Here is a 23,105-nt window from a genome sequence, read left to right as displayed (position 1 = left end):
TAAAACTCAGACTAAAATGTGCCTTTGCTCAAGGGTTATACAGTGCTCAGACGCTAATAAAAAGGACTGTGCTGAGGGTATAAATGATGGGTATTCCTAAGGGGAAAAATCACACACACACACACACACACACACACACACACACACACACACACACACACACACACACACACACACACACACACACACACACACACACACACACACACATGCATCTGTGTGCCCTTGCAGACACAGTACACAGTTTTGACAGGTAACTGAAAAATGTACTTATACTTATATTGTAACTAATAGATTGTATAAATAAATAACTGAAAAAAATGGAATACAGTGCATAACAAATCACACATATATTAACTTTTGAAAGTCAAATCAGGTAGAAATAGCTCTTTAAAGCAATTACAGACCGATAATCAATTCAATATTTTTTGCGATATGCACAATTAATTGGTTACAGGTTGTTTACTATCAAGTCTAGAAATATTTGGTGGGGCTATACAGAATACCACCCAACAATGACGTTCACAGTTAACCGATTTAATGCATTGTTTGGACAGTTATTCAACCTTTATTTAACAGCCATTTATTCTCAAGTGAGAAAGGCATAGCTCATTAAATTATAAATGAACTCAAAAACAAATATTATTTGTATCATCATCATCATCATCAATAATAATAATCTGTACTGGTATTATTGGTCAAATTATTATGATAAAAATTCTACCTTTCAGGTAACATATATTAAACTAACATATAAAGACAGAAAACAATGACAAATCGATTTTGCATATCATACACCTACACAAAATCATCACCATCATCATTATCTGTAGGCTACTATAACAGCTACGTTTACTTTTTATAGTGTTGTCTGCTTTTTTACCCTCAGAATAGGTTTTCAAAAATAATAATAAAGCAATGTATGTTTTATTTTCACAAGCACTAATGATGCACAAAAGCAATATTCACAAAACGATATGATAAATGTCAAAAGTACTAAACACACCGCAATAAAACACGAATCAGTCATCCGTGACATGACATGATGTCCTCACCTGCCTGAGACTGGCTGCGCGGTCCCATCATTGTACCGTGTTACTGGCGACCCAAACGCCGCACATTTTTAACAAACGCCACTGTGAAGTGTCCGTGAAGGACTTCCGATGGTAATGTCCTCCTGATAGATCCGTCCTCCATGGAAACTTGCATGAAAGGGGCGTATAACGACCCTGCTTAAACCCTCCTCTTACAAACGATCACCACTGGGCGAAATTCCCAATACCGTCAGCATCTCTGTTTCTTATTGTCGCTTGAGATTCAACTTTGCGTCCATGAGATGCTGATGCTGTTGGTTATTATTTAAGCAAGATAATATGTTGTCCACATCACACAACCATCCAGAAGTTCACGTGTTCAGATTCTCTCTGCATCCAGTGAGCCCAAAGCCTTGATTCACGAGAAGAAAACGGCAACTGCTGCGCGTCAGGCGAGATGTAGAGCAGCAGGGAAATATTTGAGACGCTGTCACCTCTGCATCTGTTAAGCCACTAAGTCATCCGTACAGTCTCTTCTCTCTCCTTCAAAGCGTACATCGCCATCTCCTGGACCACCTGAAATCCTCGGCAACACAGACACGACTAAAGAGACAACTAGGCGCGTGCAATCCTAATAAAATTAACTATGCACCACAAACATTCACATCGACGTCAATCATTTCATGCTATGTGCATTCTTACAACGAGCTGCTAACCAATCAAAATCCATCCCTAGCTTAGGCCATTAACTTTTAGATGGTTTAATTACAAAGGCAATCATTCTCTTTCCCATAAAATCATTCAAGCAGAATTAAAGTGCATATTTTAGTAACAACCATAGTAAAATATATTTAACTTGCCATATCCTAAGAACCAAAGACTAAGCATTTCATAACATTCAGTAAGAATATATTCATGTAATTAAGAGACAACACAATATTTCTTTATTTTCAATACTAAGCTGATAAGGTAATAAAAATGAGCCAATAATCGCATCCTTGCAAGGTTCAAGACATAAGGCTATTCAAAGGAATCCTTTAAAAATCTAGTTTCAAAGACAGGCCCAGATAACAGTAGTGTGTATAAACAGTAGTGAACTTCCTTGGCACACAGTCATAAGGTTAAATGGGTTCGTGTCACGTGACAACAAAATGTCTTCCTGAATATATTAGTTACTTCACACTGACTTTGAATTGATAACCATGCTAATGTGTTGCTTTTATTATTATACAAATTAATAAGGAAAGATCATGCCAAACTGCATAGGATTTATAGAATTCTATTTTGAGAATTTCAGCCTCTGAGACAGTTTTTGACGTCCCAAAAATATCAAAATTACTTTTAATTCAGAAATTGAAAAGATATTTGCTGGAAATGTGTTCGTATGTAAAACGAATAATACAAATTCAAAGACAACACAATATTCCTTTATTTTCAAAACTAAACTATTAAGGTAACATAGGAGCCAATAATCGCATCCTTACAAGGTTCAAGAAATAAGGCTATTCAGAGAAATCTTATAAAAATCTAGTTTCAAAGACTTCATAGAAATGTAATCTTTGTATCGATGTTGGTTTTATAAGTTTGAACAATGTTTATAACAAAAATTTATTTGAAGAATGCTGATCGGTGTCACCATCAAATAAAAAGTATAGAAATACTTTCTTGGACTTTGAATGCAAGTGTGTGTATAAACAGTAGTGACCAATCTTTTTTTTTTTTTTTTCTTCCTTGACACACATTCCTTAGGGTTTAAATGGGTTCAGAATGTGTCACATGACAACATCTTCCTGAATATATGAGTTACTTCACAATGACTTTGAATAAGACTGATAACCATGCTAATTTGTTTCTTTTATTATTATAAGAATTAATAAGGAAAGATTATGCCAAACTACATGCATCAATTTTGAAAATTTCATTTTCTGATACAGTTTTTGACATCCCAAAATTACCACAATGTGTACAGAAAATGTGTTCTCACATAATTTGTATGAACCTCCTTACGTATTTTCCAAATACTTTCATGAGTCAGATAACTTTTTTTAATAGAACAGCGTTATATATTTTTTACACAATCTTATGCTTAAAAGCTTTGTGCTTTTTCCAACGTTGTGACTAGTTATATTAGCTTATTAGCTAGTTCTGACATGAGGGAGATGTTGAACCTATTGTACTATTGTGATCTGGGATGGAAGCCCAAAGGCCTGCGGTTTATACACTGAAATGGAGAAGTACTAATGTCTCCTTTCATTAAAGTGTTGTTGACCGATGCTTGTAACTCCAGATTGCTTCAGAGGGACTGTCCATTAGTAAGTGTCCATAACAAGGCACTTTCAATAAGTGTGCACTAATTTTCCATGCCAAACTTTATGTCTGTAAATAAAATCTTCCCAGAGAGACCCATCTAATGTAATTGATGGTTTCTCTCATGGTTGATATAAAATGATTTTTCTGCTCACTCATTTCATTACTCACCTTTATAACCTGTCATATTAGCTCCACCAATCATAAAACTCAATGATAACGCATATTACTGATGTTACAGATCTGTCAAATAGATTTGTACTCAGAGAGCAAAAAAAGCACAAATTTAGAGCAAGTCCCTATTGTGGCTTTTTAGCAAGACAACCCCAGCCCCTGTGTGCTTAGTCTTCATACATCCAAAGTGTCTGTCAAGAGAAGAAAGAGAAGAAACATTACCAAACAAAGAGATAGAGTCCTTTATGTTTTGAATAGAAGACTTGATGGATGTGTAAGAATACAAAGTTATGTCATGAAACTCTAGATCCTTTCTGCAATCAAATCATTCTCTATAGGGCACATCTGATTGGTTCCTGCTGTATCAGTAGCCAATGAGCTCACTGCTCAGTCTTCAAATACTTGGTCAGCATTTGCTGTAGCAGTTGCCGTGCGCTTTCAGAATTCCTCTGAAATTCAACATCTAAGTGAACGTTTTTTTCTTATGCTATGTCACTAGGCATTACATGGTCTGACTTATTAATTCTTTATGAAGTAACCATACACAAGGTTAAAACTAAGCATCATGTTTTACAGTCTTGCATTCAGTGCAGTAATAAATTACAAAGCATATAAGCAGCAGCGATTACAGTATCATATTTATACAGCAGCAAGCCATTTTATAGTTACTGTGAGAATACATTTAGTTGAAATGTTCAACCGTGGTTCACCATATTTTGCTCAAACCTTCAATGAAGAGTGATGTTTTCATCGTTTATGGGAGCGCATATGGGCATTTCAGCTGCACGCAGTGTCTGTCACGCTCCGTCTATTGTTCCTAACGACGAATATAGGGTTTTGACAATGACAATTCTCAAATGATACTAAATTACCATACTATTTACTCAGGTGGATGCCGAAGGTTTCTTTTCTCATCTCTATCAGCCTGCAACATGATTTCGTTTGTAATGCATTCTAATTAGGTAGGTTTGAGCCATACCATTCGGCAAAGCAGGCCCAGGCACACATAAGATAGCCGATTAGCGTTAAGCCATGCAAATAGCATAGCCTTTAGCGTTAAACCTTCTTAGTTTAGTGGCATGCATACACTGGTATGTAGGCACATATGTAGTTAACACCACACTGGTAGATCTCTAGGGACAGCCCTCAGCTGGTTTGTATTGTCATCTGCTTTATCTGTGGGATTTTCTATGATGTACACTTGGCTTGTATTGTTCAGTCTTCATTGTCACTTGCTCTGTTGGGGGGTGAATACTTGCTCACAGCAGCATGTTGTGTATGTAATTGGCAGTAGCAAGTCCTGTACTTGCTCTGCAGTAGCAATAACCAACATCAGCAGCAATAACAGCAGCAGCGTAGCAGATATATTCTGCCAACACCAAACATATCAACATTGTCATATCCATTACCATGCCAAACACTACAGAAATATACAGTTTTCATAACAGAAATATAGTTCACACCTCCAAGTGTTTGAGTCAGGGTTATAAGCCTCAACTGATGTAAGAGTTGATATCCCATCTGAGCCTCCAACTGCCAGCAGCGTCCCGTCAAACACTACCAGTGAAACCTCCACAACGCCAACATGACAAGAGATGGAATGAAACACTTAGAACCATAACCTGTCAGCTCTGTCAGCCAGGAGTCAATATTGTCAATAGAGTGACAGTTTTTCTACAGTGTACTTCAGTCAAAAAAGTTAATAGGTACGCCAATAGGTGTGTACTAAAATGTCAATAGGCATGGGAGAATAGAAAACAGGATGGTGTCAGGAAAATAGTCTTACTTTAAAACGTTTATGTCTCATGTGTCTGACCGGTGTCCACTTGAGGTTGTCAGGGTCAAAGTTCTCTGCCGTGCTGAGCTCCAAAAGTAGTTCATCTCTGCCGCCTGCCACATAGATCCGCCCTAAGTATACCACACAGCCTGGCTGCTCTCTGGCAGAGCGCATAGGAGGACACGGAATCCATTTTCCTTCCAGTGGGTTAAAGCGCTCAACTGGTGAGGAAAATACACACTGCTCTGTTATAAATACTTGACATTTGAAGGTGTGCTAAATACTTTACTGTTAAAGGGAAAGTTCAATCAAAAAAGCAAACTTCTGTCACCATTAAAGGCTCTGATATACTTCAAGCGAAATCATAGCATGAACTGGTATGACATCATTTTGAAAAAAATCAGACGTCTGTAAGTAAAAACATGCGCACACTGGAGAGAAGCTTTATAGCGTATGTTTGCTAATAATAGTTTACTGCTGGTCAGTTATTTTGAACTTTGTTTTAGAGAGCGAAGAATGAAGTATATCAGGGCCTTTACTCTCCCTCATGTTATTCCAAACCTTTATGACTTTCTTTCTGTTTACACAACAAAAGGAATTTAGCAGAATGTCCAAGTTGCTTGTTTCCATATATATCGGTGATATTTGGTGGATAACCAAACCGATTCACTTTGGGATTAACTGCCTCATTTATTTTTTAATATGTTTCAGATAAATTATGGGTCCTATCATATACCTGGCACAATGCGATGCCAGGCATGAAGCAAGTGTTTTTTTGCTAGTTTTTGCTAGTAATAATACAATGTGGCGCATATAGTAATACTTCATATTTAATGCAGTGTATAATGCAGCACATAATGTTTACCCTCCATATATTTATCTAAAAATTGTTAGCTTTATTTCTGTTCTGTATAGGATTTACTTTTATTTTATTTAAATGCGCTGGTCTGTTTCTTTCTTTCTTTCTTTCTTTCTTCCTCCTTCTTCTTCTTCTTCTTCTTCTTCTTCTTCTTCTTCTTCTTCTTCTTCTTCTTCTTCTTCTTCATTGAACTGCTTGTAAGCATTGCTCCTAGTGCACTGATAAGTAAATATCCAGAGAAAGGTTGTGGGAGTACTCTTGACCCTCACTTTCTCACGGACAAAAATAGGCATTAATAAATTTAAGTGTAGCACTTATATTTGCCCTTGTTCTCTGTAAATATATTTATATTTATAGCTATGACCAGTCTTTTGAGTTTGTGTGTCTGCGAGCAGGCAGAAAAGGCATTCGGTTCACTACTAAAAACATCAACAAACTCTGCTGTTATTATTTAGCGAAGAGTGACAGCATTATTCGGTCTGTTTCATCAAAATAAAATGTTCTGAATAACTTTTTACTATAAACATTGGTGTGAAGTAGCCCTTCAGAAAATAATTAACTGTGAGACCTGTGGTCTAGAGACGAACATACACACTCTAACACAATGAGTCCCCATGGGGGTCGTGGAAGTTCAAATATTCACAATTCCATTTTCGCCTCTTCTCCCTGCCAATTACTGCCCACCCTCTAAATATCAGATTAAATAGCATGCTTTTTAAACCAGTCAGAAAAATGTTGTGGTGGACCGATTAGACGGTAGAGCATATAGTGTATTTTAAAAGTGCATAGTGTTTAGTACGCAATTTGGGACACAACAGTTGTTTTTGACAACTCTATGTGCCTCTACCAACATTTCTACAAAAACATACCTAAAATTCACTTCAGTTTTCAGCCTAAATTACCTAGTAGCAGTGACCTAGTAGCAGTAAAACGTCTCCGGTTACGTATGTAACCTAGGTTCCCTGAGAACAGGGAACGAGACGCTGCGTCAGCTTGACGCTACGGGGAACGCCTCCAGCGTGACAGGTGTCTGAGCTACAATCGAATCACATCAGTCCTACTGACCGCCGACAGCCGATGATGTCATCAGGGTGCGACCAGGAAGTATATAAGGGCGCCTCTGCCAACATGACACCGCCCTTCGTCTTCAGGGACTGTCCGGCAGGCAAACCCTGAGGCATGGCAAAACGACGCAGCGTCTCGTTCCCTGTTCTCAGGGAACCTAGGTTACATACGTAACCGGAGACGTTCCCTTTCGAAAGGGAACTCGCGCTGCGTCAGCTTGACGCTACGGGGAACGAAATACCAACGCCGCCATGCCGAGGGGAGTGCATGCCTACTGGCAGTGACAACTGTCAGAACAAACAAATTCAACTGAAATGCCTGAACCACTCCCCCTCTGGTCACATAAGGCTGTCAGTGACAGCATTCCCTACGGTCATAGCCCAAGCTATAAGCCCGAGTAGGAAGCTTCGAACACTTAGAGAAGTTCTACCCAGGCCGCTCAAAGGCCCGGATCCAAACCATTCGAAAGAAGGGGGCTCCTTTAAGGGAATGTGGCTAGGGGGCCCTAGGGCGCCCCAGCCAGCCACTACCGCCACCAAGGAGGCCTAGCTTGGTGCCTTTTTTCAACGGGCACTTCAGCCGGGCCATCCCTGTCTGTTCGATAACAGAGCCTCTGGACACTCGCCTCCTGAGGAGGCATCCAATCCCAGGGACTGCAGAATGGCAGTGGCCTCCTCGGACCGGATCTCAGAGACGGGAATCCTGGAGAGCAGCACTCAGCTTGGCGCTTTCTACCCTTGCCAGCGAGGGGAGTAATCTGCTCAATCCTAGGATCTACTGAGCTATTATCAGATAGAAACACTCAGGAGGCCAGACTGGCCTAAAAGCTGATCTAATTGGGAGGCCACCCTAGGGGCCTACGACCACCCGATCAGGCCCAGGCAGCCTTGGCTCACATATGACCCTTCCGAAAGGAGGGGAGCTTAAAGGGGGCTGCCCGGTAGGTAAACCAGGTTGCAGGCTGAAATCCCCTCCTTGGGGACCAAGTAGCAGAAGCGACACCAGTCGCGCTAGGGTGACCACTAGCTGTCAGCATCATGCCAGTCAATAGTCTTTGAACTGAGATCCAAAGACCCATTAGGGAGGCCTAGTGAGGCCCAGTGTATGCCAGAGAAGCCTGAGAGGTCATGCTCAGGAACTCGCTTAGAGGGAGGCCTGGTGAGGCCTACTACCTGATAGCAGTTGAAGCCGACTGTCAAAGTAGCTGGAAAACGGAAACTCGTTTTCTCAGGGAGGCCTAGTGAAGGCCTACTACCTGAAGGTCAAGCTACACCAGCTAGCCGAGTATCCTGACTCGGGAACTCGCCCTCAGGGAGGCCTAGTGAGGCCTACTACCTGATAGCAAGCCTCAGGGAGGCCTAGTGAGGCCTACTACTTGATAGCGACTCGTGCTAGCTGTTTTTCAGGTGACTGGAGCCCAGGAACATGCCCTTAGGGAGGCCCGGTGAGGCCTACTACCTTACGACCAGTCTTAGGGAGGCCTGGTGCGGCCTACCACCCAACAACAGCTTAGCAGCCCATGCTAGCTGACACAGCGACTGGCGAATGGGAGCCTGCTTCCAGGGAGGCCTAATGGGGCCTACCACCTCACAGCAGGCCTGCAGGGACAGCTTCCTGGTGACAGGAGTGAAAAACTGCAATGTTATAACCTTGGGCTGACAGTAGCTTCTCTGCTGGCTGACAAAAATAAACATCCAACTGCTGACAAGGGTTATAGTTGGGAACTGCTACTTGAAACCGACATCGTTGGGGAGTAATATATACAGCAATACACAAGGGGCCGAACTTTGCAGAGGCCTACCAAGGCTGACTACCTATGTTCAGCTAGTAATTTGCCAACCTCCCCAAACGTCGGGACTCACTCGCAAGGAGGCCTAACTCTGAGGCCTACCACCTGACCTGGAGTCTACTGCCAAGACTGCCCCAGCTGGCTACCCACAGCCCAAAAAATCATCCCAGCCTAGCTGGGTGACGCATCCCGAAGGCCTCCAATTCCTTCTGGAGCCAACTGTACAATGGTGCAATCTTATCGGCAGCGCCTACAAACACTGGAACCTAATCACATTGTCCATAGCAGGGTACTCGGCAAACCAAACGCCTTGTACCCCCTAAGCGGGGGGAGTACCACATACGCCACCCACCTCATGAAGGTCCTAGCTTTAATAGCGCCTATCATACCGTGTGAGGGCGTCAGCCATGGCAATGCTCTGGCTACAAGGGAGCTCACGACCAAACCTACATAAACCAAAAGGTTGTGAAGTGCTGCTCAACCCGAGCCATGGGTGAGGCAGAATGATACAGAGCTGGATGTGGAGGTACTCAAATCTACCCTGCTTTGTCAGGGGAGTACGACCAACTGGCCATGAAAATACATTAGAAAGGCCAGCGCCTGCCAAAAAACTGGCGGCCTCTAAACACTAGCTCTGGAGGGCCGGGTTGAGTATGCATACGGAAATTTCGTACTTGCATGAAAAAACGCCTTAACCCTGCCCCACGACTACTGGCTAAGTCGCTATCAATTCTGCACAGCACCAACCTGCATTACTAGCAAAGGCCCCAGAACGCAGGCAAGGGGGCGGGCCTTGGCCGGACTACTCTGCGTAAGAGGAGGCTGCATTAGGGACAAATAATAAAGCTAAGTTCAAAAAAGGAACAGCTACCCGGAGCGCTAGCGCTTCTTGGCGCGCGACTCCGTAATCCCTAGAAAGCCTAGGCCAATCTAGATCTATACCCGAGATCCCGAACAGGGCCACTACTATTGCATCATAGCAAAAAGGGGCACTCGAGTAGAAGTGCCAGTCATTACATAGATCTGGCCCTAGATCTAACTGTAGTTCTAGCATAGTCTGATCCTGCACTCTCCAGAAATTTACACTGAGAGAACAAACAGACCGCCTTACCCTGAGGCGGCTACCAGTTAGTAGTTTAATACTAGGAGAAAAAATGCCAAGCCTTTCCTCAGAAAAACAAGCCCCTCTTTTTTTTTTTTTTTTGCTTTTGCTACAAACCCTCAGGAATAAGCAGCATTCCCAGCGTTAATTCTAACGCATTTTCTTGGTTTTTTAGAACTGGGAATAACAAAGGGGTGTACAGCACACACAGCGTGTAGCATATATAATATTTGCTGGCCTCCACTAGCAATACTAGCTCAATTATACAGAGCTTAAGCAACTGGTAATCGTTCTAGCCAACCTAACAGGGGAACTACAGGCCCTTTTAGAACATATCCAGCGATCCCCGAAGCCCTCAGCAGGGAGCATAAGTCAGAAATATATGAAATAATTTCCCATTTATAGGGGACTTACCCGCTCTCCTGCGGCACACCATGATATCGACCCACAAGCTTTATTCCCATATGAATGCTTAGGTGTAGTACTACCACAGGGCTGAGGGAGGCGCACTCACGCACCGAAGCAGGCAGGCCGTCAGAGTCTGACGGATTCTCCGCTCATCATGGGCCCGCCCGGCCTGGTGTAGAAGCGCCTGGGGAGAAAGAACTAGGAGAAGGACGCCTCCCTAGTCTCAGTGCGCCCTAGGGGGAGGAGACCTGTCCCAGCGTGGTCTTCTTCGCTGGAACAGACCTTGCTCTCCGGCGTCCTTCTGACTCCTAGTGCGGGAGTCCCGCCTCTTTTGCGCCCTACTCCGCCACTGAGGGGGCGCACGAGAGGCGACACTGGCTCGCTGGTCCTGCCGCTGATCCTCGGGCCATGACGGACCAGGGCCTCCCGCCTGCCTGGGTGCGGCCCCAGATCTCCGCGGAATGCATGATTTAAATGCAGCTGAGCGCGCCTTCGCCTCTCTGAAACTTTCTACCACCGCCTTGACGGAGGTGCCAAAGAGTTCAGAGGGTGAAACCGGGGCATCGAGGAGAAAGGCCTTCTCTTTCACCCCGATGTCCGCAAGGTTCAGCCACAGATGCCTCTCCGTAGCTACCATAGCCGCCATTGAACGCCCAAAGGCGACCGCCGTTTGTTTGGAAGCACGGAGAGCCAGATCTGTGGTGAGGCGGAGCTCAGCCATCGCGTCAGGGGGTAGGCCCTCCCCCTGATCAAGATCCTTCAGCAAGTCAGCCTGGTATGCCTGCAGCACCGCAGTGGTGTGCAGTGCTGCAGCGGCCTGACCCGCTGACGTGTATGCCCTGCCATTCAAGCGCGAGGTGTTTCTCATCGCTTTAGACGGCAGGGTGAGAGCTCTAAGTGTCGATGGCCTCCCCGATGCGAGATAGTTCGCAAACGTCTCATCGATAGGAGGCATCGACACGTACCCAGACTCGGCCAATCCTTCGACATCAGCGAAGTTTCCACGCTGATGCCGAATTAACCTGGCCGAGTATGGGTTCTTCCATGCCCCCACGATCTGACCGTGCAGATCGGGGAGGAATGGAAGGCTCCCCAGAGGTGATGGGTTATGGCCAGAGAGAAAGCGATCATCCAGGCGACCTGGACGCTCGGGTTCTCTCCTAGCACGCTGCCAATGTAACTCCAGCCTGTTGGTGGCGCGCTCCATAACATCCATCAACTCCGCATACACGGGGCAAGATGGCTGAGAGGGTTCGGCCTCAACCGATTCATCACCACCCTGCCCAGCCATCCTCTGCTCGATTGGAAGAGCATCGGCTGACGAGGAGGAGAGATCCGACTCCTCCTCCGCCAGCCGCCCCTCGCGCCCTGGCTGATCGTCTGTGAGGACCACACCCTCCTCCAGACGACGAGTCAGGTCCGTCTGGGAACCCCAGGACCTACGTCGCCACTCAGCCTCAGCGTGAGCGGGACCGTCCCCAGACGCTGGCCCCTCTTCCCTCGAGAAGAGGGCCAGGCGAGAGCGGAGCGTTCGGATGGGAAAACGCTCGCAATTCGCGCAAGAGGCTCCCTCGAGAACCTCCCGCGCGTGCTCTTCCCCCAGACAGTACACACAGAGATTATGCGTGTCTTCAGCCGTCAAATACCTCGGACACGGATCCGCGCACTTCCTAAAGTGCCGCGTCTTCTGTGAGCACTTCATCCTTTCAACTAACGTGATTCTCTTTCTATGTATACACCAGACAAGACAGTCACTGAAGACGAAGAAGCGGTGTCATGTTGGCAGAGGAGCCCTTATATACTTCCTGGTCGCACCCTGATGACATCATCGGCTGTCGCCGGTCAGTAGGACTGATGTGATTCGATTGTAGCTCAGACACCTGTCACGCTGGAGGCGTTCCCCGTAGCGTCAAGCTGACGCAGCGCGAGTTCCCTTTCGAAAGGGAACACCAATAACTTATATTCCTTTACACACATATTATGATTACAGGGGCAGATTATCAATTAATAAAGACTTATTATTGCACGATTCCTTTCACAATACTATGTTTTAAAAAAAACTTTACCGTAGTCTATGATTTGTAAACTAATACTTTTTTACATTTGCATCACATTACCCGCTTCACATGTTCTTGTGTTTCTCTTTCATTCAGTGATTCTGCTCGTTATCATCAGGTGTTCATAATTAATGCTAAATCATCACTTAATTAATCACTTAATTACTTAACTGCAACATATTTTAAGAATGATTTAAAACTAAATTCTAATAGTAAACTCAACTGAAACGAGCTTAGAGTACTCATAACTGTTGGTTTTTAAACTCAAATTATTTGAGGTAATAAGTTTCCTCAAATGTAATGAGTTTGCTTAACTTAGTGGGTTTGACTTTATGTGTGCTATTTTGAGCTAGCAGTAACTGCAAGCTCTCTGAGTTCATTTAAAGTTTGTAATTTCTGTTATTTTACTTATTATAGTGAAGTTTTAGCTGTAAAAAGTATTTGAATGCAGTGTAGAGTTTAATTGTATATTAAGAAATATCCTTGGTTTAGTGGACTCAATTAAAATAAGTTCAGAGTACTCATAACTGCTGTTTTTTTTTTTTGTTAGTTTGTTAAACTCAATTGAATTGAGGTAATTAGTTTCCTCAAATTAAATGAGTTAGCTTAACTTGTTGGGTTTTACAGTGTGCACAAGTATATTACTTTTCTCACATAGTAAACTTGGTCGATAGCTCACCTGGTACAACATTTCACTTGCGATGCAGAGCCCTTGCATACAAGTACAGTGAAACTTGAGTCATGATCAAAGAGCTCTACGACTTGTAGAAGCAAGCTAATATGGCATAGTTGCTTAGAAAATGCATTTCATCTCATGATTTCTTTTGCTAACACTATTGGTTATGTTTAGTGTAGGTGGTACATTATTTTCAAATGAGATGTAACTTTATAGAGCCACTTACTGGAAATTTAATTTCCAAACTGCTGTGATACATAGGCTACAACAACCAACGTAATAAATGTTTGCCAGGTTTACGTTCATCTGTTTTGGATAAAACTGAACTTTGATTTCACTTTGAAAGTAAGCAACATAGGGCAACATAGCACAATCCCATAAAAACTATGACGCACAAATTAAAGAACACAGATGCAACCGGATAATTTCCATAATGACCAACCCAATCTATCAAGAGGAGCGCAAATTAGCGTCTGGTTTAAGACATGCTTTTTTGGGACGGTAAATAATGGCGGAAATGTCAGTAAATTGACTAGCGTAAACCTTAGTAAATCACCTTGATTCATTTAAAGGGGTGGTAAACCACGATTTCACTATTCTAACTTTAGCTAACGTGTAATGTTGCTGCTTGAGCATAAACAACATCTGCAAAGTTACAACGTTCAAAGTTTAAAGCAAAAGGAGATATTTGCTTTTAAAGAAATCAGTTTCTAAGGACTACAGCAAACGGCCGCTAGGGACTACACATTCACCCAGGTTTTGCTGACATCACCAGGCCCAATATTTACATAAACCCCTCCTCCAGGGAATATGAAATAAGGGGGGCGAGGCAATTTTGTATCGCCGCGGGGAAGCGTTAGTAGGCTGTGTTTTTGCCGCAATGCCGAAGAAACGCTGTTATTTTCATCCGGATTGCAGGTCTGGGGTACTTGCTCTGTTCAGCCTTCATAGGGAAGGGGGTGCGTTGCAGAGCGTTTAACATACAGCATGTTATATGCACGTGTGTTTGAGTCAGCGGGGAATCAGGTGCGCGCAGGGCTCCCTGCATCCACCGTCTTCGCGATTTCAATACCAGATTTGCACAACGTCAGCTGCGTGAAAAAAACACTGCCGGTGCGTGGATGCACGACGCGCGCGCTGCACATTTCACGGAGGACAACACAATCTTCCACAAACTTCGCGAGTTCAATACAGGATATGCACAACGGCTTGTCCTGAAAGCTGGATTTACAAACAGAAGCTGTTTACGGGCCACAACCTGTAAGTCTGATTTATTTTTCATCGATTTGTTTTCCTGTAATAGGTTGTAGCAAGGAAGTAAACAGATGACAGCGCTGTTCTGCAAACCAGTCTGTTAAATGCTCATTCATACTTAACGTTATCCGACGAACACCTAACGTTAAAATCTCAACAGCGAACCTGGCATTAGTGTAAATGATTCTTTGATTAGAGCTTTTATGTATTGTTTATCTACAGGCATGCTAAACATGGTTCTGTGTGTGATTTGGCTAACTTACTAGTTAAAGCCAGTGCTTAGTGTTTGTTTTGGGTTAGTTCTTGCGACAGATATTTGGCTATAATCGTTCTAAAAATACAAAAGTAACAGTGCCATTCAGTAGCGATCATTATAGATCCGCAGTCTTTACTCTCGAGGACTGAACAGGTTCTGCTCGATCATCTTCACTCAAATGTTCTGGGTCTGATTCGAGCTCATATGGTTTTATTGACGGCGTTGTTTCTAATACTGAACAGCCTCCGGTAAGGTAAGGGGCGTGACGTTTCCGACGTGCACTGCGGTTAGCGAATCACAACACACTGGGCCAGCTAACCAATCTGAGCCCACTGCGTATTTTTGAGGGACTGGCTTCATACAACCCGGAAAGCATCAGACCGTTTTACAAGGAGGGACAAAGCAGTGTAGAATAAAGGTCAAATATATGAAAAATAAGGCATTTTTTTTAAAACGAAGCATGAACACATGTTACAGTGCACCCCACAAACACAATCAAGCCTTCAAAAGAATGTGTTTTACCACCCCTTTAAACACTCTCCCCCCAATAATTTGTCTGAAAAGTCTGAAAAGGAAACTCCTACAAACGCATGCAATAAAGTCAGCCGCAAAAATAACTGTGTCCACGCCTTTTTAGTGCAAATTGTTCAGTGTGTCTTTAGTATATCCTGACAGTATTTTTTTAACGCCAAAAAAGGATTTGCGCTGGCGCAAGCTGATAGTAAATCTGGCCCATAACTTCATTTTGCAGAAATGACTCCACAAGCACGTTTTTCCAATGAGCCTGGGTTGTACTAAACATCGTTTCTCACTTCTGACCTGAATTCAATGGAATGTCTCCATCAGTTCCTCCCATGACATATAAGAACCCATCCAGTACTACTGCAGACGCCCCAGAGCGATAGTGGAGCATTGGCGCCATTTTTGTCCAAGTGTCCAGCACAGGATCATACCTGAATAAAACAATTAGATTTGTCCAAAAAGATAAAAGAGAGGAAACCAGTATGTCACATATTTCATATGATTATATGAGACAAAATAGATTACTAGTGCTTTTTTTTAACACTAATTATCAGTTTTGCTATTATATAAAACTTATTTTTGTCTACAAAATGGATAATACACTGCCCTATTACATTATGTTGTATAACAATAATTTACAACTGTTGCCTGACGCAATGTCTACATGTGGCATCTGTAAAGTACCTCTCTACGATGTTGGTACAGACTGTTCCATCAAATCCCCCTAGGGCATACATGCAGCCATCCATCTCCACCACACACACACCACTGCGGGGGCTGCTGAGGGATGCCACCTTGCTGCTCCACAGATTCGTGTTTGGATCATACCTGGTGAAGAATTGAAAGGCTATGAGAAGGTTAAATCATTCTGTTTTAACATATTTCTGGTGCTGCTGAGTGTGAGATGAGTCACTATAGAGAGCATAAAGAAAGAAGGGACTGTTTTGTAACAATATCAGTAGCTACAGGTCAATCAGCAAAAGCTTATCATAAGTAAAAAAAAACTTAATACAGACTGAATGATAGTACAAATGGACAGCAGAAACTGTATCTGTCAAATGAATCTGTCCTCAAAGCTTCTGTGCTGTGAGAAAGAGGAACTATATAAAGGAAAAGTGCACAATATCATTATCACATAATTTGATCATGCACTCATCAAGCCAAATGCACAATGGAAATGAAATTTCATCTGTCTTGTGTGTCTATGTTTGCTGAAGAAATCAGCATTTTTAAATCATGGATATTAATCAAATGGACACACACACACACACACACACACACACACACACACACACACACACACACACACACGAAAGACTGTGAACCTTGCATATTTAGCAATGCTTCACTGTTTCCTTAATGGAAAGTGAATGGAATATATCACTGACAGCATATGAGTAAAACAAAACGTATCATGTCCAAGCAGTTGTGACAATACTTTCTGAAGGTTGATTTGAGTTCAAACTATTACACTGAAGTAGGTTATTAGATTTATGATGAGACTGACCAAAAATAGGTCATGATATATCAAAGAGTCAAAATACCTCACCTTCACACCTTGTGTTGCAGTGCATACTGACCAGCCCACATTTTTTCCCATCTTTAAAATGATGTACAGTGGAGATATTTAGGGAATGCACTAACCTCCTTTATTTACCTAATCTCAGTGTTAATAATTATTTTACCCTTCACAGTGTGGTTATGGTGGTGGGCCCAGATCAAAGGAAAGAGTATATTAAAATCTGAATAACTAGGATTTTTAGGCACATGCTTTTTATGCGCATTTAAAGACAGCATTTTATCATGTTCTTACTTCTCCACACTGCTCATATTGGTGATATCATCACATCCACCTATAGTAAAGATAATTCCACCCAATGAGCAGACAGCTACATCTCCACGGCGCTTCAGCATTGGTGCCATTGTTCTCCATTCATTATAGACAGGATCAAATCGTTCCACAGCACATGACGTAACTGTTGGGGTCCAACCACCAACTGTAAAAAACCAAGAGAAAGATTCTGTCAGAAAATATATTTGCTCACAGCTTTGTCATTGCATTACCCCTCATATCTCAATGTTTGTGAATGACGGCAAACATCATCATGAATTTACTGTAACAAACGGACGTATTATGGACCAGTATGTTCCAACACATGGCTTATTTGATTAGTATGCAGAATACTCAGTATTTTTTACGCATTTTACATCAAAACATTTAGTGCTTATATTTTCAAAATCCTGTTTATTTCAGAGTTTGATTAAGTCACAGATTACCAATGCGCTCTTACTTTTGAATTTCACAGTAGATAGATTAACAGAGCTTGAATGTTTGCCAGGGGCTATTGGCACAATGTAAAATAAATGAGAAAATGTTTTCTGTCCCTAGTTCCTCGTGTTCTGCAGATGTATTATTTAATTAATCTACAGTGACCCTTACCAATGAACATTGTGTCCATGAGCTGCTTTTCATGGGGGATTTTGGATGAATGGACGCAGGTAAATTGAGGGTCCATTAATATCATGTGTTTTCAGTTTTTCCTTAAAATGTATGCCAATAGCATGATTATATTCCTGCAAAATGTTTAGATTCTAGTGTAGTTTGAAATCCTACAATAAAGTGAGTACAAAATCAGAGCCCAGAATTCACAATGTCATTGTTTTGTTGCGCCTTGGGCCATTTGTTGATTTGTCGGTTTTTGTTCTGACAGGATCACAACATGCTTATATGTGCACTTTCACTGCAGACAAATTTCAGTTTACAGTTTTACGCAGTGCTGTTTATCACTACCTTGAATGTCGAAAGAATGTATCTGTTCACACAAATTGCATTTAAAAAGAGTTACTGCACTGTTGGTGCAAAAAAAAAGAGAGAGTTAATTGCAAGTAATGCAACCATACTGTATATCAGACGAGTGACCCTTACCAATGAACATTGTGTCCATGAGCTGCTTTTCAGGATGGATTTTGGATGAATGGACGCAGGTAATTTGTGGGCTGAAAGGACGACAGCTCCCCTGTGGGTTTCTCTGACCTGATGTCTTCATATGGTCAGTGACTGTCCGTCTGACAGGAAGAAAAAAAAACACCCATGTTACATTTTGATCTTCAGAGTTGTCAAGTAACTTAAAATATAAAAATGAAACTATTATAATATAGATAACATTTTGCTTGTGGGAAAGATTTCTAAATTAGTTTGTCATTCGGATATACACTGATCAGGCATAATGTTATGACCTAATATTGTGTTGGTCCCCCTTTTGCTGCCAAAAAAAGCCCTGATCCGTCAAGGCATGGACTCCACTAGACCCCTGAAGGTGTGCTGTGGTATCTGGCACCAAGATGTTTGCAGCAGATCCTTTATATCCTGTAAGTTGTGAGGTGGGGGCTTCATGGATCAGATGTCAAAGGTACATGTCAAAGTAACATCCGCATGGATGGCAGGAGCCAAGGTTTCCCAGCAGAACATTGCCCAAAGCATCACACTGCCGCCACCGGCTTGCCTTCTCCCCATAGTGCATCTGGTGCCATGTGTTCCTCAGGTAAGCAACGCTCACGCACCCGGCCATCCACGTGATGTAAAAGAAAACATAATTCATCAGACCAAGCCACCTTCTTCCTTTGCTCTGTATGCTCACGTGCACACTGTTGGTGCTTTCGGCGGTGGACAGGGGTCAGCATGGGCAGCATGCAGCCCCATACGCAACAAACTACGATGCACTTTGTATTCAGACACCTTTCTATCAGAACCAGCATTAACTTCTTGAGTAATTTGAGCTACAGTAGCTCGTCTGTTTGATCGGACTACATGGGCCAGCCTTCGCTCCCCACGTGCATCAATGAGCCTTTGCTGCCCATGACTCTGTTGCCGGTTCAACACTATTCCTTCCCTGGACCACTTTTGATAGATACTGACCACTGCAGACTGGGAACACCCCACAAGAGCTGCAGTTTTGGAGATGCTCTGACCCAGTCATCTAGCCATCACAATTTGGCCTTTGTCAAACTCACTCAAATCCTTATGCTTGCCCATTTTTCCTGCTTCTAACACATCAACTTTGAGGACAAAATGTTAACTTGCTGCCTAATATATCTCACCCACTATCAGGTGCTGTGATGAAGAGATAATCAGTGTTATTCACTTCACCTGTCAATGGTCACAATGTTATGCCTGATTGTTGTAATACAACCATATAATTTTTTTAAATAACCAACAATTTAATCCATGGTCGTAAATTTACTTTAAATCCTTGTCAGATTAATCTTTTTTTCTTCATTAGCAACAATTCATCATAATTATTTAATAATATTCACTGCATTTCAAAGAAGTAGCATTAGCCACAGAGACAACCACATGAGAAAAATCCTAATTGCCCCTTTACATAACCAATCACAGCTTTCATAAAGAGAAGTAATTACCCCTGTTCATCAAGTATCCTCATGTCCTCTGTTTCTGTTCACTGACTCTGTGTTGTTTAGTGAGGCAGTGTGTAGATGTAGATGTACATGTCTGTCTTGATTAGATGGTGTCCTTTTCTTGCCCCCCGCAGATGATGTTTTGCCCTTTGGATAGAGAAATCCAAGAGACACATATCGTATGTACAGTGTGGTTTTACAGTCTGTAATCATAAAAACTCAAGTCATCTGCTATGTCTTATGAAATAGAATATGTTCCAGAAAGTGTGTGGTAGTGTTTTGGAACCGTAAAGCATCACAATAAAGAAATAAATCTTGACCAATAATCAATAATACTAAATATGTCACACATATGGTTGGGGATTAACTGCACAATAAATAAATTGGTTTAGTATCTTTGTTGTTTTGTTTTTATTAAAAAAAATGTGTCATACAAAATCTATTTCTTGTACAGATGTAATATACAGAGATAAATTAATCATTAAATGCATTTAAAAAGGTTAAATTACACACAGAAAAAGATGTACTTTTAAATGTATTAAAAATGCACATTTAAATTCAAGTAGTATATTTATACTATAGTATATGTGTATTGTACTAAAGTACTTAAGTACATTTTTAATACATGTAATAGTACGTATTTTTCACATGGGATGACATTATGATATAATGATATCAATTAACATTACTATAATAACCATTTTACTTGTAATTTGTATTACTTTCAGATTCAACCTCACCTAACAGTCAATATCACCCAACAATGCAAAATTGAGGGTCCATTTATATCATATGTTTTCAGTTTTTCCTTAAAACGTATGCCAATAGTACAATTCTAATGTTTAGATTTTAGTGTAGTTTGGTGTCCTAAAATAAAGTGTGTTCAAAATCACAGCACACAATTCACAATGTCATTGCTTTGCTGCGCCTTGGGCCATTTGTTGATTTGTCACTTTTTGTTCTGACAGGATCACAACATGCTTATATGTGCACTTTCACTGCAGACAAACACAGTTTACAGTTTTACGCAGTGCTGTTTATCACCACCTTGAATGTCGAAAAAATGTATCTGTTCACACAAATTGCATTTCAAAGAGTTACTGCACTGTTGGTGCCAAAAACAGAGTTAACTATTGCACGCAATGCAACCATATATCAGACGACACAGTGTACTGGGATGAACAAAATAAGAAAACCCCATTGTAATGCCATTGCTCATTTATGATATTGCTAATATAAATCAATCGATTTACAATCGGGACAGACAACATGGCCTGTAGTATTTAGAATTCATTGCATAACCAGATTCCCCAGCCACACTACAATACTTTGCATAATTTGAATGTTGCTTGTTCTAATATGAATGCAGTTTATTATACTGCAATTTCGCCTAAAGGACGAGTGAAAACTGAAATACCTCAGGTTCTAAACAAGCGGCAATAGTGTGCTAAGAAAGTTTGGGCTTCAAAAATAAATCCATCCAAGCCATTACATCTACTTGATTTGAATATTTTTCCCATTGTGCCTTTTTCTGAAAGTAATTTCCGTCGTGATCAAGTGAGTCTCCAGAGTGTAAACTCCAAATGGCCATCATTAACTTTTAGTCCTGCATGTTACATTTGCTAGATCTGCTTCCGGGTTTTTGCGCCAAAAAATATAATCCTGTCATTGTAAATTGTGTTTACTATCAAAAATAATGTAATGCCTCTACTGCAAAATAATCACATCTAATAACCCTGAAAAACCCAACATACACCAGCATGGATTCCATGCTGGGCTAGGTTGGTTTATGCTGTGGACTTATGTTAAAGCCTTATTTATTGAATTATATGATTATATGTAATTTATTTTGCCCTCTGCTGAGCTGAAAACTGAAACTGAAAATGTTGATTGTTATATGATTGTTAATGCTGTTAATGCTACTATGATTATGATTTATGATTATATTATTAATCAATGTCACTGGTAAACTAGTAAAACATTTCAAAGCATCAAAGGATTTGTCTCCTGTTTCAAAAGTTCTGTACACAAATCAGTTAAAATCAATAAAAAAGAGCTTGTGTACAATGCAAAACAAAATCATTTAGAGATATGAAAACCAAGAAAAAAAGCATAATCATAAGCAGATTATGAGTAGAGCTCTTTCAATGGAACAGTTAATAACAACTTGATAATGAAAGTTCAAAACTGCCATCAAAAACATGAAATATTGTTGAAAATAGTGATAACATGCACTTTCAACAACTACTGAAAGAGAATGAATTCACCAATAGTCTAACTAAAGGGAACACTAATTTTCTAACAGACTTCAACAACCTTTGTATGTACCATATGAAAGAAAGAAATCCAAAATTATTCGTAATAAGTGAATATGGTTATGTTTTTGGAGTTGTTTAAGCATCCTCTGGTGAGATATTGATTTTATTTGAGTTTATTTAAACTAAGGCTGTGTGGCTGTAGTCAGTTGTATTTGTTGTGTATTGTGTATTTTGTTGTGTTTCTGCCCATCCCTTCTTTTTTTCTGTTCTTGTTGTTCCTCTTATCTTCAGTGATTCTGCTTCTTAACCGAAGATGTCATAATGCTCAATCATTACTTGTAGAGTGAAAGGGATAGTTCACAAAATCGATGCTTCCAGTCGTCTGTCGGAAGCTAGTTATTTTAGTTCCCTTTCAAAAGCTTCACTCAATGCTGCGCTAGCTATTAGCATTTTTGGGGAATGTCTTTAGCGTGACCAGCTGCGAATAGTGTGTCTAACACGTCCAGTGCCGCGTTACCACCACGTGCATCACGTGCTGCGGGTAGGGCACCAAGTGCTCAGGGGGGCACCACAAGAAAATGCTCTCTTTGAGCATTCCTCACACAATAGTAAATCCGTCAAGGAATTATTAGAGGTGGTTACTCGCGCAGTGGCCAGGTTGCAGCTTGACTGGCCTCATGAACAAGAGACCCCCAAAATGCAGCAAGTTAGAGGATAGGTTAGAGAACACAACATCAGTCTCTCCCTTTCTTTGAGAACCTCCATGACGAACTCATGGAGTAAGCCATATACGTTGCGTGTTTTTGTGTCCTCGACGTCGACTTTTTCGACTATCGTGAGTGCGAAATCACGCGGGTATAAAGAGATGCCGCAGGTTGAAGAGACGCTTGCGGGCTATCTCTCGCCTGGTTCGGCATCTTCATTAAAGAGACCTGGCGGTGTTACAGGCGTACCAAGCTGACCTCTTGAAGGATTTGAGTGTGTGTGGGGGGGGGCTATCGATGGCGAAGCTTTTGCTGAGCTTCGCCGAGCCACAGATTTGTCAAATTCAACATCTGAATTTCACTGTTCTCACTGAATCTCACTGTCAGAATCTCACTGTTCGTCAGTATCAAAGATTGTTAGGTTTCATGGCATCAGCATCCACGGTG

At 41.6% G+C, this 23,105-nt stretch overlaps 1 protein-coding gene across 6 annotated transcripts in view; it reads right to left on the bottom strand.

Annotated features, from left to right (window-relative positions):
• kcnt1b (potassium sodium-activated channel subfamily T member 1b) overlaps positions 1 to 1,534 on the bottom strand; it is a 121,437-nt gene extending 119,903 nt beyond the window's left edge. For 4 of the 6 annotated variants that reach the window (XR_013816286.1, XR_013816287.1, XM_079814024.1 and 1 more), the window contains exon 1: positions 1,056 to 1,188. Coding sequence is in view for 4 of the 6 variants with exons in the window: in XM_079814024.1 (XP_079670150.1) it covers positions 1,056 to 1,086 (31 nt within the window). In the remaining 2 variants the exon portion in view is untranslated. Of the gene's footprint in view, positions 1 to 1,055 lie in introns of all 6 variants that reach the window. The other 2 variants (XM_079814025.1, XM_079814027.1) reach the window with 1 other exon arrangement.
• Positions 1,535 to 23,105: the final 21,571 nt, after the last annotated feature.

Source organism: Gobio gobio, assembly GCF_949357685.1.
Source record: "Gobio gobio genome assembly, chromosome: 4".
NCBI classification, from domain to species: Eukaryota; Metazoa; Chordata; class Actinopteri; order Cypriniformes; family Gobionidae; genus Gobio; species Gobio gobio.
This window is presented reverse-complemented; position numbering and strand designations above follow the sequence as displayed.